Source organism: Stegostoma tigrinum, chromosome 2 (genome assembly GCF_030684315.1).
Source record: "Stegostoma tigrinum isolate sSteTig4 chromosome 2, sSteTig4.hap1, whole genome shotgun sequence".
NCBI classification, from domain to species: Eukaryota; Metazoa; Chordata; class Chondrichthyes; order Orectolobiformes; family Stegostomatidae; genus Stegostoma; species Stegostoma tigrinum.
In genome coordinates, this window is record NC_081355.1 from 59,892,164 (window position 1) to 59,906,973 (window position 14,810).

Consider the following 14,810-nt stretch of genomic DNA (forward strand, 5'->3'; position numbering starts at 1 on the left):
GAATTCCACGTTATAATGGTCCTTCAAGAAAAGAAAATGCCCTTCCCTGCCTTGAAAGGGAGATCCATTACTAATAAGCTGAATTGCATGTTTTAGTCTCCCCAGTTTTAAAGCCAGATTGGTTATTTGACAGGCATTAACAACGTCACGTTGTTAAAAAGATATTTGTACTTGACTTGAACAGTCTTCACTATTGTGCTGAATTTATTTACATCTATTGTGTAAACACAGCAACATCGTGACATTTCACTGGTCAGGTAGATAAGGATATGCCATTTTTAGTAAGTCCGAGATGAAATGCCATACCTTGGTGAGCAGCTCTTGGGTACTGATATTGAAGTGCATGTCTGTCACCTGCTTACATTTGCTTTGCATTTTATTTATTCATGATCAGTAATCATCCTCACCATATGTTAATAAGAAAACATGGTTTGATAATATAGGAACAGGCAATTTTTTCCCCACCTATTGACCAATCAAGTAAATCATCGTGTATATACATCAGTTACTACTCGGTTAAATAGCATGATGAACGTTTTCAAAATGTTATGACATACATCAGTGACTCACTTCAGGAATTCCTCTCCCTCTGTTCTTGGACCAGCCTTGCCTCCTAGACTATCTGCTGTTTATTTTCCCAAACCTGTTCTATGACATTGTTCCTTCCTCCTTTTGTTTTCTAGTTTTCTGTGTCCTTTCCTCTTCTCCTGGTATAGCTTTCTTTGCTGGAGAATTGTTTAATAAGTGCTGGTGCCATACTGATATTTCAAGCAAGTAGCAATTTTTTGTGTAAGCAGTAATTGTTAGGCTGTTTTTCCACTTGTGATGTTGCAATAAAATTCACACCATGTAATTGCAGCAAACGTGGAAGCCAGTGATTAGAAATGGGAACCTTGCTTGTTTTCTCCTTCCTAAACTAGGCTAAAACTACAGCTGATATGGATAGCTTGACTGAAATCAGTGAACTCGCCATGGGGTAGAATCAAAGCTTTACATGACTCAGCTATTCCCGTAACTGTCTGTACCAATGAGGAATGGAGGGCCAGTGGGAGTAGGTGCTGTCAGTTACATTTGACATTCTATTTTATCTTTGCTTCAATCCCTCCATACCTCCATTTGTATTTACCATGCTCTTGTCTGTCTGTGACTTAGGCTATCAATTAGCTATACTATAAGGAGTCAGTCAATCCTTAAAGTAGGAAATGATGAAAGATCATGTAGGTTGTCTCTTGCTCTAAATTGCCATCTTTTTCTTTCTTTCTGTGAAACTTCTGTCTTATTTAGAGTACTCTCCACAATGATTTCTGAGAAGAATTGCTGGTATTGGTGTGTTCTGTTTTACTTTTTCTCTTATTGGACAACACTCTGGCCACACAAATGACTAGGAGTTCTGCAGGCATAGGCTGAGTTTGGTCTCTGAGGAAGATGTAGAAATCCCAATGCACTCTAATGGGGCTGAGACCTTTGATTATCATCTTTCTTCTTCTGTACATAGATCACAAGAACTGAAAATTGCCTGGACAATACAAAGAATAATGTCTGAGCCTATTCAAGCAATGTCCATTGCAATCCAATAACAAAAAAAGTGTCATTGTAGGTCTGTCATGGATATGTTGATATTATAAGTCTGCCAGCTCTCTCTGATCCTTGACAACCAAAAGATGGTTGATAGACACATACATACTAAAGAACCTCACTGTTGTATACTAGGCACCAACATCTCAGTGCACAATCCATGGGACATACATCATACATAATTTAATACAACTATCCGAGAGGAAAGGTTCCCAGAATCATGTTTAAGATTGAGATGGGACAGATGCAGTAGACCAAATGGCCACCTACTGAATGGTAACAATTCTGATGTGGGGATTAGCTGTTGTTCTTCCAAATTGCTAATCAAACCAGATAATTTAATTAGGTATCTAACAGAAAAAGTCTTTACCAGTTTATAGGTGTTTTGCGGGATGGCTATTAATGTGAAGCTAAAGAAAGTATTTTGTTCAGGCTTACATTCAGAACATCTTTTACATAGGACAACATCTAGGCATCTGTTTAAAAACTTCTTTTTAAGGAAAACGCAAAGGCTGTAAAGATTGCATTTTAGCAACTTATTCATTTTATCATCGTGGCCTGAAAATCCACGTTCCCACTTGATTGCTGTAACAATAGCAGATGAGAAATTAAGGCAGCTTTTGGAAGGAGAATGATCAGAACAATAGTTCCTTGCTCCATCATCTGCAGCTTGCTCATAATATTAAATAGTAGATTGGAGTTGTGCTAGAAATTTATAAAGGCCATAAGGTGTGAATGTGCCAGTATTCTCCATATTCTCAGCATCACAGTTATTACTAGCTTCAAGTTGTGGCAAAGCATTTCCTGTGCAGGGCTTAGGAAATGCAAAAATTCTTGTCTGCTGCCACTTGTGTCGCATTCCTTTCTGCTGGGTGCTACCTTTTTTCCTTTAGAGGGAAGAATACAAGTGGTTGTCACTTGGTTGTACAAAATCTTAACATTCCTGAAAATAGATACATTGGGCAGAACTTTTTAAGGGCTTATGATGTGGGCTATGGTGAGAAATGTGTTGGAATTGCAAGAAAGGCCTATCTTGACATCACAAACAAATCTCTATCTTTTACCTGAGTTCTGGGTGACAAGTAAGATTCTCGCTGTGTTATGAGTTGCTTTTTAAGGGGGTTATTACTTGTTAACGGTCTTAATTGCAGGTCTCTTTTTAAAATGCACTTTACCATCTCCCAATCTTCTGTGAGCAAACTAGAGGCTGAGAGTGGAACTCTAGGCGGATACTTGGCAACTTCAGCTTGCTGTGGCTCTAAAGGACCTCAATGATGGACACTGGGCAGGGCACCAACATCTCCTAGGCACAGTCTATGGGCACCAATCTTACACAACACAATGTCCACAGATAACAAAGCGTGGAGCTGGATGAACACAGCAGGCCAAGCAGCATCTTAGGAGCACAAAAGCTGATGTTTCGGGCCTAGACCCTTCACCAGAAAAGCTATCTTAGATTCTCCAGCATCTGCAGTGCCCATTATCTCTGCTACACTGTCCACAGACACTGGTGTCTGAAATTTGTCAGCCTCTACAAACCCACAAAGCACACTCCCAATCCACTTGTAATATGCTTGTGCACTTGTGCTATAATATCATTGTAATGCTGCAGCAAGGACATTGTGTGCTCATGGATACACTCCCAGTTCATGCACTGGACCAAACTGCATCTCTGGGCTGTTTGCTTGCGGTCATAGCACTCAGTCACTTTGAGTCAACCTATATGCTCCCAGCAGCCTTTCCTGTTTTGCTTTGCCTTGCCTTTCTATGAAACTGAATTATAATTGACACTTAGCCAGAAAGTTAAGATTCGGCCCATTTGCTGATACTTTTAATCTTGCACTCATCCAGACAAATGCAGAATTGCCGAATTCAAATAGTCACAACAATTTTTCTTATCAGAGGAATGGAAAGCTTATTGATTGGCCAAGGCTTTCAGTGTGGACTCCATGGGCCAAATGGCCTACTCCCACACCTATAGGGATTCTATGACTCTAATGGGGAACTTCATGCTCCCTGGAATCCTGGGTAATTCAAAGAAGGCACAAGGCTTGAATATAATATTTTAGCTTGAGAGAACAGGTGGTTGCCTAAGAATGTACATTACTTCTAACACCCGTAAATAAGCCACATTATGAACTCCATTGATTATTTTAAATAGATCGTTGGTGTAGCCATTAGCACAGTCAATAAATGCTGCTTAATCATGGAATCATGTCCGACAGTAAATGTTTTGTTTTAAGTTTACAGCTGGACATCAACTGTTGTTCTCTCTTTAGGCTCTATCCCTATCTATCATTTACTACTTCTTACCCTTTCCCACCCTCTATCTTCTGCATATAAGCTCAGATTTTCCTAGCTACCATCAGTTCTGAGGAAAGTCACACAACCCAACACATTAACTCTGATTTCTCTCCACAGATGCTACCAGATCTGAGCTTTTCCAGCAACTTCTGTTTTTGCTCCTGATTTACAGCATCAACAGGTCTTTCAATTTTCATCCATCTCTTTACTGTTTTATGTAGCAATTTGGATCTACTCTCTCTTAGTGCCATTCTATATGATACCATTTTAGCTGGAGCATTTCTAGCAATAAGCCCCCAAATTGTTACACCTTGAGTCTCTTAAGTTATATTTTTTTAAATCCTTAATCTTCCGAGATTTATTTTATGGACAAATGTGCTAATGATACAAAGATCTGCCTCTCAATCCCTCCTCTTGATCTGTCACTGTACTTGAGGTGTCAGACTGCTTGACTGACTTCAAATATTGGATAAAATGCAGTCTCCTTCAATTGGTAAAACTGGAATTATCACCTCCTGGTCCTTGCTGTAAAGCCTGTACAGTTGCCAGTGACTGTCTTCATCATTAACTATTGTCTTGGGCTAAAGCACACTGTTTGCAAACTGTGTTGGACAGAAATGGAATTTCATGATCATTGCTTTGATATTGCCAGCTATTGCTGGGGTGGAAGTAAGTCAGGCTGGACTGCCTTTGAGATTGAAAGATATATGATGATGATGATGATGATGCAATCACTTAGCATCTCTGTCATTTCTCTGTTTTGTCCACGTACTGTCAACGACGTGATAATTTGAGTCATCAGTTTTCAACACTTTTTGGGCTTTGATAGTGAAGTATTCATTGTGTTTTGGAATGTTTAGATTCTTTTACCAAAACATGGGAAGGGCTTGGAAGCAAACATAATTATGAATTTCTGTCTTGGACAGTAAATCTCACAGAACTCCAGAAGTACTTAATTGTGCTGGAGATTTTTTTGGGAGGTTTATCAGCAGTACTTGAAGAACAGAATGAATGCAAATTCAAGTCATTCTAAAGGAGATCTGTTGATATTTTCCTATTTATGTGCAGACTAATATCTCCAACGTTTGCCTTCAACATTTTTTATGTATTAATACAATTAGTTTGATTAAGCGTAAGAATTGAAAAATTATTTTGATATAACACATGGTTAGAATTTTGATATGAGAAACAGATAATAATGCTAAAACAAAGTGCACCACAAAACTTATAAGTATCAATTTTTTTTGGATGGATCCTTCTGGATGGTATTGGGTTAACTCTTAAGTTTGGATTGCACAAAGGATGTGGCTCACAAAGACAGGATGCTGCAGTTGGATAGATTACAGCACTTTGTGGTAGAAGCTGTGGAATTACTGCAAGAATTGAAGGAGAGATTTAGCTTGAAGTTCTCTTTATATTTGCAGGGTTTATAAATTAAATGTATTCAACTTATAGGCAGCAGTAAAGATTGCTATGCATTAACAAATAATTACATTCAAATTAGTACTGATATACAAATGCGCAGTAAACAGTCATATGTAACTCTCCGATCAGACTGGGATATCGTTCCTTGTTCGTTTGACCTCTTTATTAAATTTTTCTGTCCATTTTTCCACATTGTACTGTGACCCATAAACAGGTTGTACTTTCATTTAGGATTTGTATAAATCCAAGAAATACTAAATGTATATCAATCTTAACAATTGAGAGGACTGCTGGATGTGAGTTTGCTCGCTGAGCTGGAAGGTTCGTTTTCAGACATTTCGTCACCATTCTAGGTAACATCAGTGAGCCTCCGACGAAGCGCTGGTGTAATGTCCCGCTTTCTATTTATCTGGTTAGGTTTCCTTGGGTTGGTGATGGTGATGAGAAGACTGCATTTATTATATCAAATAGGACTATAATTTTCGTAAATTGTCTAAGGCCACATTTAAGAATTGGCACCCAGTTATTTGGGTAGCTCCTTTAGAAAAATAATTTGTTTGTGAAAGAGCGAACAAGAATGTTGTTGTTGTCCGTCGTCGTCGTCGTCGTCGTTGTAAAATGGCCTCTAAAAGATGTGGATCAATAATAGGGAAATTAGATTTAGTCAACTGTTTTCAAATTGATGAAATATCCTGAATGCTCTTTTCTGACCTAGGGCATTTTGAGAATTAATTATCTGTGTAGATCAGTAACTTCTGTTATTTTTGGTGCAACAACCCTGGTGCATTTGTCTGTGTTTTTATTTCCCCTTACAAGCCAGAGATTTATGCTGTACTGTCAGACTGTCTTATTTTCCAGGGTTAATGTGTTTAACCTTGAAACCTTATTGCTATACTGTACTATATTTTGAGTACCTTGACTTTTTATTCTAGGGTAGCAAACCATAAGATACAAGAAACTTAAAATAAAAATATGAAATACTAGGAACATGCATCCGTACATGGCCTGAACAATTTGCTCAATGAAGGATGGAAAGCTATTGGAAATCTCAATAGTTACTGAAGACCTCATCTAATTATTTTCTCTGTCTGGCCTCTCAACCTTCTTACCTCCTTCTGTTGCCCATAACCTAACTTTTTACAGCAATACCTGATTATTTATTGTCACTCTGCTTGCCATCTTACATTTTTACCCTGGATTAGAACGCCTACAGTTTTAAAATTCTTCTGATTTCTGTTTTAAAATCTTTCCAGGGCTGCTTGTCTTACCATTTCTGTGATCTCTTCCAACCTACTAGTCCTCTTGAGATCTCTTTGCACTTCTCTACTTATGGCCCTTTGCACATACTCAGTTTTTATTGTCGCTGTACTGGGTGTCATACCAATAGTTGCCTAGGCTTGAAGCTCTGGACTCCACTCCTTTTACCTCTTAATCACTCTACCATTCTGTCCTAAATTTAAATTTCCTTTTCAGCTATATTGTTTTTGGTCACACACTTACATAATTCGTTATGTGGCTTAATGTTTTTTTGGTAGAGCTCTTGTGAATTAGAGTTATGATTAGTTTGTGTTAGTGTTAACTTGGGATGTTTTCCTCCCATAATTGTAGTATATACAAATTGCTATCAGTTAAATATCAGTATGTTGATTAACTTCTGAAAAGGAGAACATTAGCTTTGTATCTTGAGTATGGCACTTCGTCAGAAACTTGTTCTCATGCTTGTACTTTTTTAGATAATGGAAAAGTGATCCATGCTGTTAAGTCAGAAGAACAAAACTTGTCAAACAGGAAATTGCTAAACCTAGTGTTCAGTATTTTACCATATAATCTACCTTATCTTGTGGCTGGGTGTGGGGAAATCTCCAAATATTCAAAGAGATTATTCCTTGACATATGAACCAATGTATAGCACGACACTCAGCTGAACGCCAGCAAGAGAGCTACGCAGGAATCTGTTAATGAATTTGTTTTGCATTCTGGTTCCCAGAAGTTCAAACTAACTGTTCCTTTATGCCCAAGATGCTGGGTGTTTTGTTCAACATATGACTTAGTCCTCATGTAGCTGATGCATTCGTACTTTGACGCAGATATTCTGGTCTGTGGAAGCTGACACTGACATTCCTAAAGACTTACATCGGCAGTTCTTGGAAGTACCAATGCTGTGACTGTAGTTCAGCATGCATGTATCCACCAAGTTAGACACACGTCTTTTCAGGATTAGTTACAATGGCTGCCTATACTGCTGGACACTTATATCACAACTCAGCAACTTCTGCTGAGGAACAGGAGGGCATGGTTTTCTTTCCCCTGACTGTCCCACACAGGATAAGGTATGTCCTGCATTCCTGCAGGACCTGTGCTCAGAATCTCTTACCAGAGATGTGTTCTTATTGTTTGAAAAAAAAATGGGATAGACTGGCAATCTGCCCATAATTACACTCCTCAGAAAATCCATCCCAATATAACAGAATTTACTGACTTGTTACCAGCAATAAAAGTTAATTGATATACACATTTAATATCCGAAAGTTTTTTGTCTAAGTTTCTCGTGTGATTATTCTTCATTTGCTACTCGAAGAGATTATTGTGAAAATAGTTCTTTTTGCATCAGCCAATCATCACCTCTACCACTTTGAAGCAAACATTTTTTTAAGTTTTGGTTAGATCAGAATTGACTCTAATTCTGTTGCTAGAGAACACGTATGTGAAGTGGAATATAAGCTAAATCTGAATACTATTGGTTAAATTATATCTCCCCTGATGTTTATACAAAATTAACAAAGTCAAATATTTTCCATAGCTTATCATTGAAAGACCGGTATACATTGGCTACTTGCTGCTTTCATAGAACATAGAACATTACAGCACAGTACAGGCCCTTCGGCCCTTGATGTTGTGCCGACCTGTCAGACCGATCTCAAGCCCATCTAACCTACACTATTCCATGTACGTCCATATGGTTATCCAATGACAACTTAAATGTACCTAAAGTTGGCAAATCTACTACCTCTGGAATATTTAGTATTTCTGGATATACTTGTACTTTCACAAACTCTGTTTTGTTTTTCAGTGAAACCATTATTTTGTTACCCTCTATTTATTTATAAATGACTCATTCACATTAATGCCAAAAGCATAGATTTTTTTTTTAGTAAGGATAATCTTGTTTTCTTCTTAAAGCCAATACTGCAAGCTGAACATTGAGATTCCAAATTGGGGTACCTCAGGCTGCAAATGTTTATGTACTGTGCCTGCGGCTGCTTATTCCCTAAATCTAAGGAAGGCTCTTCAACATTCAGGTAGGACATTGAATACAGGAGTCATTATTACCACTATCACTGTTATTACCACCTTCCCCCTTCCTCCCTCCCAAAGTAAAAAATCTCAGCGTTTTGAGATGATTTGGAACTTTGACTAGACCTCCCGATCTGGTTCATTCGAGCACAACATTCGGGTCATGGTGTTGGACCATTTTGTGGAATTAGTGTTGATAGGGCTGTTCCATCTTCTATGGGTTTGAATAAGATCTTCCTGTTCCTCCTGAATGTCCCTCAGGCATTCTGAAAGCATAAGATCTTGGTTGATGTTATTTTTTCTCTCTCTCTGACCATGGCTGCTAGCATACTATCTCTTAACCAGACATTCTCACCTAGCTTTATGGTTCACAGAGGATTTCCTTGGTTTCCAGAGTTCTATCACCTCAACTGCTATTTATTGTGGCTCTTCACTAATTTGTTGAACACCTCAAGACAGCGATTGAGGTAATGTTCAGCCCAGGGTTGAGTTCTATACCTGCTGCATCCATCTGTCATCTCCCCTTTGTTGCTTGACTTTGAGATCATCAGGATTCCTTTTCTCCAGTTCCTTTTCTGTACGTACTTTTGCCGACAGGTGCTTTCAAAGAATTGTGCTCCTGAAGAAGGATCTCCCATGCCCTTAAGTAGGACATGGGAATTACTGAAGAATCTCCCTACTCTCCCTTGCTGGGAAAATCTTTGCCCCTGAATCCTTCCAAGGTGCATTCTCCCAGTCTGTAAGCAAATCCTTCCTAAAAGCTAGTGTAGCTTCCGACCAAACCATGGAGCTGTGAAGAAGATTTTCACTGCCCAACAACTCCAAGAGAAATGCCAGGAACAACATAAGCACTGTACATGGCCTCTGTTGGTCTGATCAAAGCTGTTGATGCAGTCAATCTGGAAGAACCTGTAAAAGGCCAGTTGAAAGTGAAAGGTGGGAAGTTTCAAATCACAGATTACTCAGCATTAAAGATATCATAATTAGAGAGTCCCTTTTCAGCGGTATCCTTTGGACTCTGTTTTAAATCAGATCCTCGTTCTGGAGCTTCCTTTCCTGGATGCTGCTATGCATTGTGCCAGTATTTCTACCTGAATGTTCTGACACTGAACTGGAGTATTTAAGATGTGGGTGTCTTTTCATACACTGTCCTGAGTCTGCTCGCTCCTTCTCTCAAATGCTGGTCAACTCCTGTTGAATTGTAACGTTTCTTTTATTTATGTATGTACTGTTTGGAGCAGCCTTTTTAAGGCCTCTCTTATGACATGTTCATTCTAGTCTGGTCTCTTCTGTTTTACCCATGTCAGGGTCATGTGATCAGCATTACATTTTACAAGAATCACATTATACCACACCTACGTCTAGTTCAATTTTGCTTCTCCCAGTACATCAGGTCTTCTAACTGCAAACAGGTTTCTCATCTCGAGGATGTTGTAGCTGGTAATACTTTGCCTGCTGTCTTGGAGTATTGATCAGCATTGTACTTAGCCTTGGAAACTGAAACTGCTTCAAAGATTCCAAAGTCCTATATCAGTGTTGCTTTAGATTTAAATTATGCCGTCTCTCTTTCATATCTATCTTTCCTCTGCTCCAACACAAGTGCTGGATTCTAAGGAAGGATTTCTGCTCGTAGCACGAAGTCCGAAAATTACTTGTGTTAATGCAATGTATTTATTGGACTCGGACTTGGATTGTCTGTCTGTGAATATTTGTAACAAATTTTGACAAAAACATTGTTCCCTTCTGATGAGACTTTGTATTTGTAGCTGCAACATTTTGGACTTTTTTTAGGTTTGGTGTAAATCCTGCAGTATTGAGGGAAAAAAAATCACATCCTTTACGACTGGGCAAAATGCAAGAAAACTGTGATTCTTCTGCATTATTTATATTTTAAATGGTCAGGCTACAAAAAAAAGTGGCTGCATCCTGGCGTAAGGATCTCCTAGAATACAACCATGTCAGTGTTAGCAAGCAAACAAAGACAACTTTTAACTAAGATAACAAGGTGTCGAGCTGGATGAACACAGCAGGTCGAGCAGCATCAGAGGACCAGGAAAGCTGACATTTCAGGTCTGGACCCTTCTTCAGAAATGGGGGGCCCATTTCTGAAGGGTCCAAACCCGAAACATCATCTTTCCTGGTCCTCTGATGCTGCGTGGCCTGCTGTGTTCATCCAGCTGTACACCTTATTATCTCAGATTCTCCAGCATCTGCAGTTCCTACTATCTCTGAAAAGCTTTTAACTAATTTGTTTGTGTAATAGGAAAATACAGGAGTAATGTAGCAATGGCATAACAAATCACTTAAATTGGTTAGAAACAGAAGTATTGCTGAAAAGATTGAAACATTCTGTGAGAGAACAGCTGTTGCTCAGCTGTGCTGACCCCAACTGGTATATGTGTAAAACTAGACTCGAACCAACAGCTGCTTTTCACAATACCAGTTTGTCAGGCATTTCCACTTTTGCTTCTCCAAAAGATATTTGCAATTTAATTTGTTTTTTTGGGAGGTTCACACACTCTCTCATTTAATGCTGCTTCAGTGTGGTAAATAGATTTACAGATCAGTGATTTTAAAATGGATTGTAATGCTGAATACTTCAAAGTAACAAACAACATGCATGTTGTTTGTAAGTATTCCTGGAGATTTCATCAGCCAGTGTTGTGAATCAATCTCATTTGACCATGTGACATTTGATCACGTGACTTCTGTGAATGCTTCTGCATTATAAAGGTAGGCTTGCCTGTGGTAAAATATTTCTGTTCATGGTTTTGAAACGCAGCTGCTTGTGTGGCAAGCCTGAAGAATCTGAGACACCCTGAACTGAGGTTGGTTGAAAAAACTAGGAACCAACCCTCTTAAACCTGAATGCTGAGTCCTCAATTGCTGACACTCTAGCCACCCACTTAGCTGCAGCTGTGTGGAATGCAACCGTCTGTGGTGCTGGTCAAGTGACTTTATCAAGGGCTGAAACACAGACCTTGTGCATGTATTTTCTGTCTTCATGTTTAGCAAATTTGGGCTGTGTACTAACTTCTGGCTGAAACGTGAGGCACGCAAACCATATGCAGTTTTTTCCCAATTATTGAACTGTATATGACTATTAAAAGGTATCAGAGTGCAAGTTGGAGGCATATCAGCTGTGTTTTATTCTTTTTTTCCCATATTAGTACCATAAACTGCAAATAAATTTTAACATCAGTGTTCAGCTTATTTAAGCATTTAAATCAGCAGTATGATTATGCCGTTCAAGCCTTCCTGCCTGCTCTGACATTCAAGATGATCTTGGCTGATCTGATTGTAAACTCAAATCCACATTCTCACCTATCCTGACAATCTGTAAATCATCTTGATTAACAAGAAATATGTCTACTTTTGCCTTAAATATCTTCAAGAATTCTGCTTCCACTGTGCTTTCTAGGATGAGTTCCAAAAATCACAGCCCTCAGAAAATATTGTCTGATCTCTACTATAAAAGGGAGAGCCTGATTTTATTTTTAAAACAGAGACCCCTAGTGCCAGATTCTTCCATAAGAGGAAACATCCTCTCCACATCTACCCTGTCAAGACCTCTCAGGATTTCATACATTTCAATCCATTTGCCTTTTACTGTTCTAAACTGCAGCATCTATAAGTCTAGCCTGTCCAATAGACAACCTGCACAGTTTTGAGGTATTAGCCTGATAAACCATGTCTGAATTGCATGCAATGTATTTAAAGCATTCCTTAAACAAGGTGAGCAGTACTATACACAGTATTCTAGACGTAGTCTCGCCAGTGCCACGTGTAACTGAAATATAACCTCCATACCTTTTTTCCCTTTGGTTACTCTTGCAAAAAAAAATGTATCATTCCATAATTAACTTCATTCCTAATTACTTGTACCTGCATACTAACACTTTGCCACATTATACATCTTTTTGTTACATCTGTGCCCACTCTCAGCCTACCAATATTTTTAACCTATTATGTGCACTTCACAACATCTTTTTCTACCTATCTTGCTGCTGACAGCAAATTTCGTGACCATACCTTCTGTCCTTTTTAGATCTAATTCAGTGAAGTAAAATGGAACCAGTTGATGGCTGAATATCTGCCTCAGTGGTTCGTAGCTCATTACATTCTCGTCAACCTGAAAAATATGCATCTATTTCTACACACTACTTCCTTTTTTAGCCAGCCAATCTTCTATCCAGGGCAATAAGCTGGATCTGGCGCCTAGAACTTTTGTCTTCTGCAATATTCTATGATGTGGAACCTTATCAAATGCTTTCTGGAAATCTAAGTACAGTACAGCTACTGTTTTTCCCTTCATCCACAGCATGTGTTACCTTCTTTAAAGAACACCAATAGATTACATTGAACCTAACTAAGTATCCTGCTATTAACTTCTTTAATAGTAGCTTTGAACATTTTCCCCTTGACAGAAGTTAAGCTAATCGGCCTGTGGTTTCCTGCTTTTGTTTCTCCCTTTTTTGAGTAAAGGAGTTGCAGTTTTTATTATCTGATTAAAGGGGATTATTGTAGTACTGAAATTAATGGCTCTCTGGAAAAGTAAAACCAAAACATCAGCAATTCACTAGCCACTTCCCTTAAGATCCTAGGATGAAATCCATCAGGACCCAAACTAACCAGCCTGCAGTTCCAACAATTTACTCAGTATGACCTCTGTGATTTTTCTGAGTTCCTTCCTGCCTTCCATTTTCTGATTATCATTAAATTTGTTCCCCAGCCATTACTTCAGTCCAGCCATTAGTCCACTTATTTTGAATAGGTTAATGTATCCAGTAAATGATAGAAACTTCGGATAACTTGTTAAAACTCTGTACCTAATAATGTCACCTAAGGGCTAACAAGAGAAATTAAAGTCTGCACTCCGGTCTCCAGCAGGGAACCTCGTTCATCAGCAGTACTTTTTAACGGTCACATTGTCATGTACATGACAATATAAGAGAAGAAACAGGATTAATATACACTGGGGATATTAAAGCATCATTGTATTAAGACTGATCCTAAGGTTGTACTGTTGCTAGTTCATGTTTCTAACATTGCTGGTCTCAGTAATGTATTCGGATTTGTAACAGTCTTTAAAATGATCAGTAGAGATAATATTGTTAACTTTGTTAACAGTAATTTAATTTCTGAAGTATAATTCCTGCCTCAGAATAAAGAACACTTTTTAGTTTAAAAATAAGATGTGTGGAAAAATAATGTTATTTGATACGTGGTGCAGCATGATCTCTTGTATTACAAAATTATGAGGCAAAGATTCATGTCTGTAATCCCTTGTGCTGAGCTCTCACTGTTGAATGCAGCTCTGGGTAATGTAAATTATTGCTAGCTGTTGCTGGAGAATGAGGAAATCAGATGGAGCCTTACTTTTGTGGTTAGTGCCACACATCTCAGTAGCTGACCTCTGAGCTATGTTGGTGAAAGGCTAGGTGCAGGATGCTCAGAGGTGGGGTTGGGGGTTTGGAATGTGTGGTAGTTATTGATGCATTAAGGAAGGAAAAACTAAAATTTAAGACAGCCACTTAATAATCAAAACAATATCTTTCATATTTGAAAACGTAAACCTCCATTGTTTTTCAGGTAAAGTAATGCCCGTGCCACCGCCGCCACCACCACCAGGAGCTCCACCACTGCCTTCTGTAAGTCAGTAGTATTTCATTTAAGTTTTATAGTTACAAACTTCAAGACCCTAACATTCAGGGTTGCTTTGGTGATATGTCAACAGCTGTAAAACAGAGTATTACATTTAAATGAGGATTGTCTATAACAGGTGATCTACAAATTTTTTTTTCTAGTCTAAATATTTGTTTTCTTCAGTTCAAAACCATTCAATCAATTAGTGATAGCCAATGGGTGTTTGCATTTATGTCAAAAGGATTCACTTTTGGAGGTTAAGATGTTGACTGTGAAGATCTTTCCATTCCTTTTACTGGTGTAACCCTGGGAGAATGGCACTTCCACTTCATGTTTTTTTTTCAAATTCATTCGTGGATGTAAGTGTTCCTGGTTGGCCAGCATTTATTGCCTGTCCCTAATTGCCTTCGAGAATGGGCTAGTGAGGGCCTTCTTGAACTGCTGCAGTCCATGCCCACAATGCTGTTAGACGGAATTCCAGGATTTTGACCCAACAGCAGTGAATGAACAGCAATATATTTCCAAGTCAGGATGGGCAGTAGCTTGCAGATGTTTCTGTTGCCCTT

The 14,810-nt window shown here is 38.6% G+C and overlaps 1 protein-coding gene across 5 annotated transcripts in view; it reads left to right on the plus strand.

Annotated features, from left to right (window-relative positions):
* The window catches only part of wipf3 (WAS/WASL interacting protein family member 3), a 95,581-nt gene that overhangs the window by 20,589 nt on the left and 60,182 nt on the right, over positions 1-14,810 (plus strand). For 4 of the 5 annotated variants that reach the window (XM_059654263.1, XM_048560980.2, XM_059654267.1 and 1 more), the window contains one exon: positions 14,191-14,249. In XM_059654263.1, the coding sequence (XP_059510246.1) occupies positions 14,199-14,249 (51 nt within the window). In that variant the 5' untranslated portion in view covers positions 14,191-14,198. Of the gene's footprint in view, positions 1-8,484; positions 8,604-14,190; positions 14,250-14,810 lie in introns of those variants that run through there. The other variant, XM_059654264.1, reaches the window with a different exon arrangement.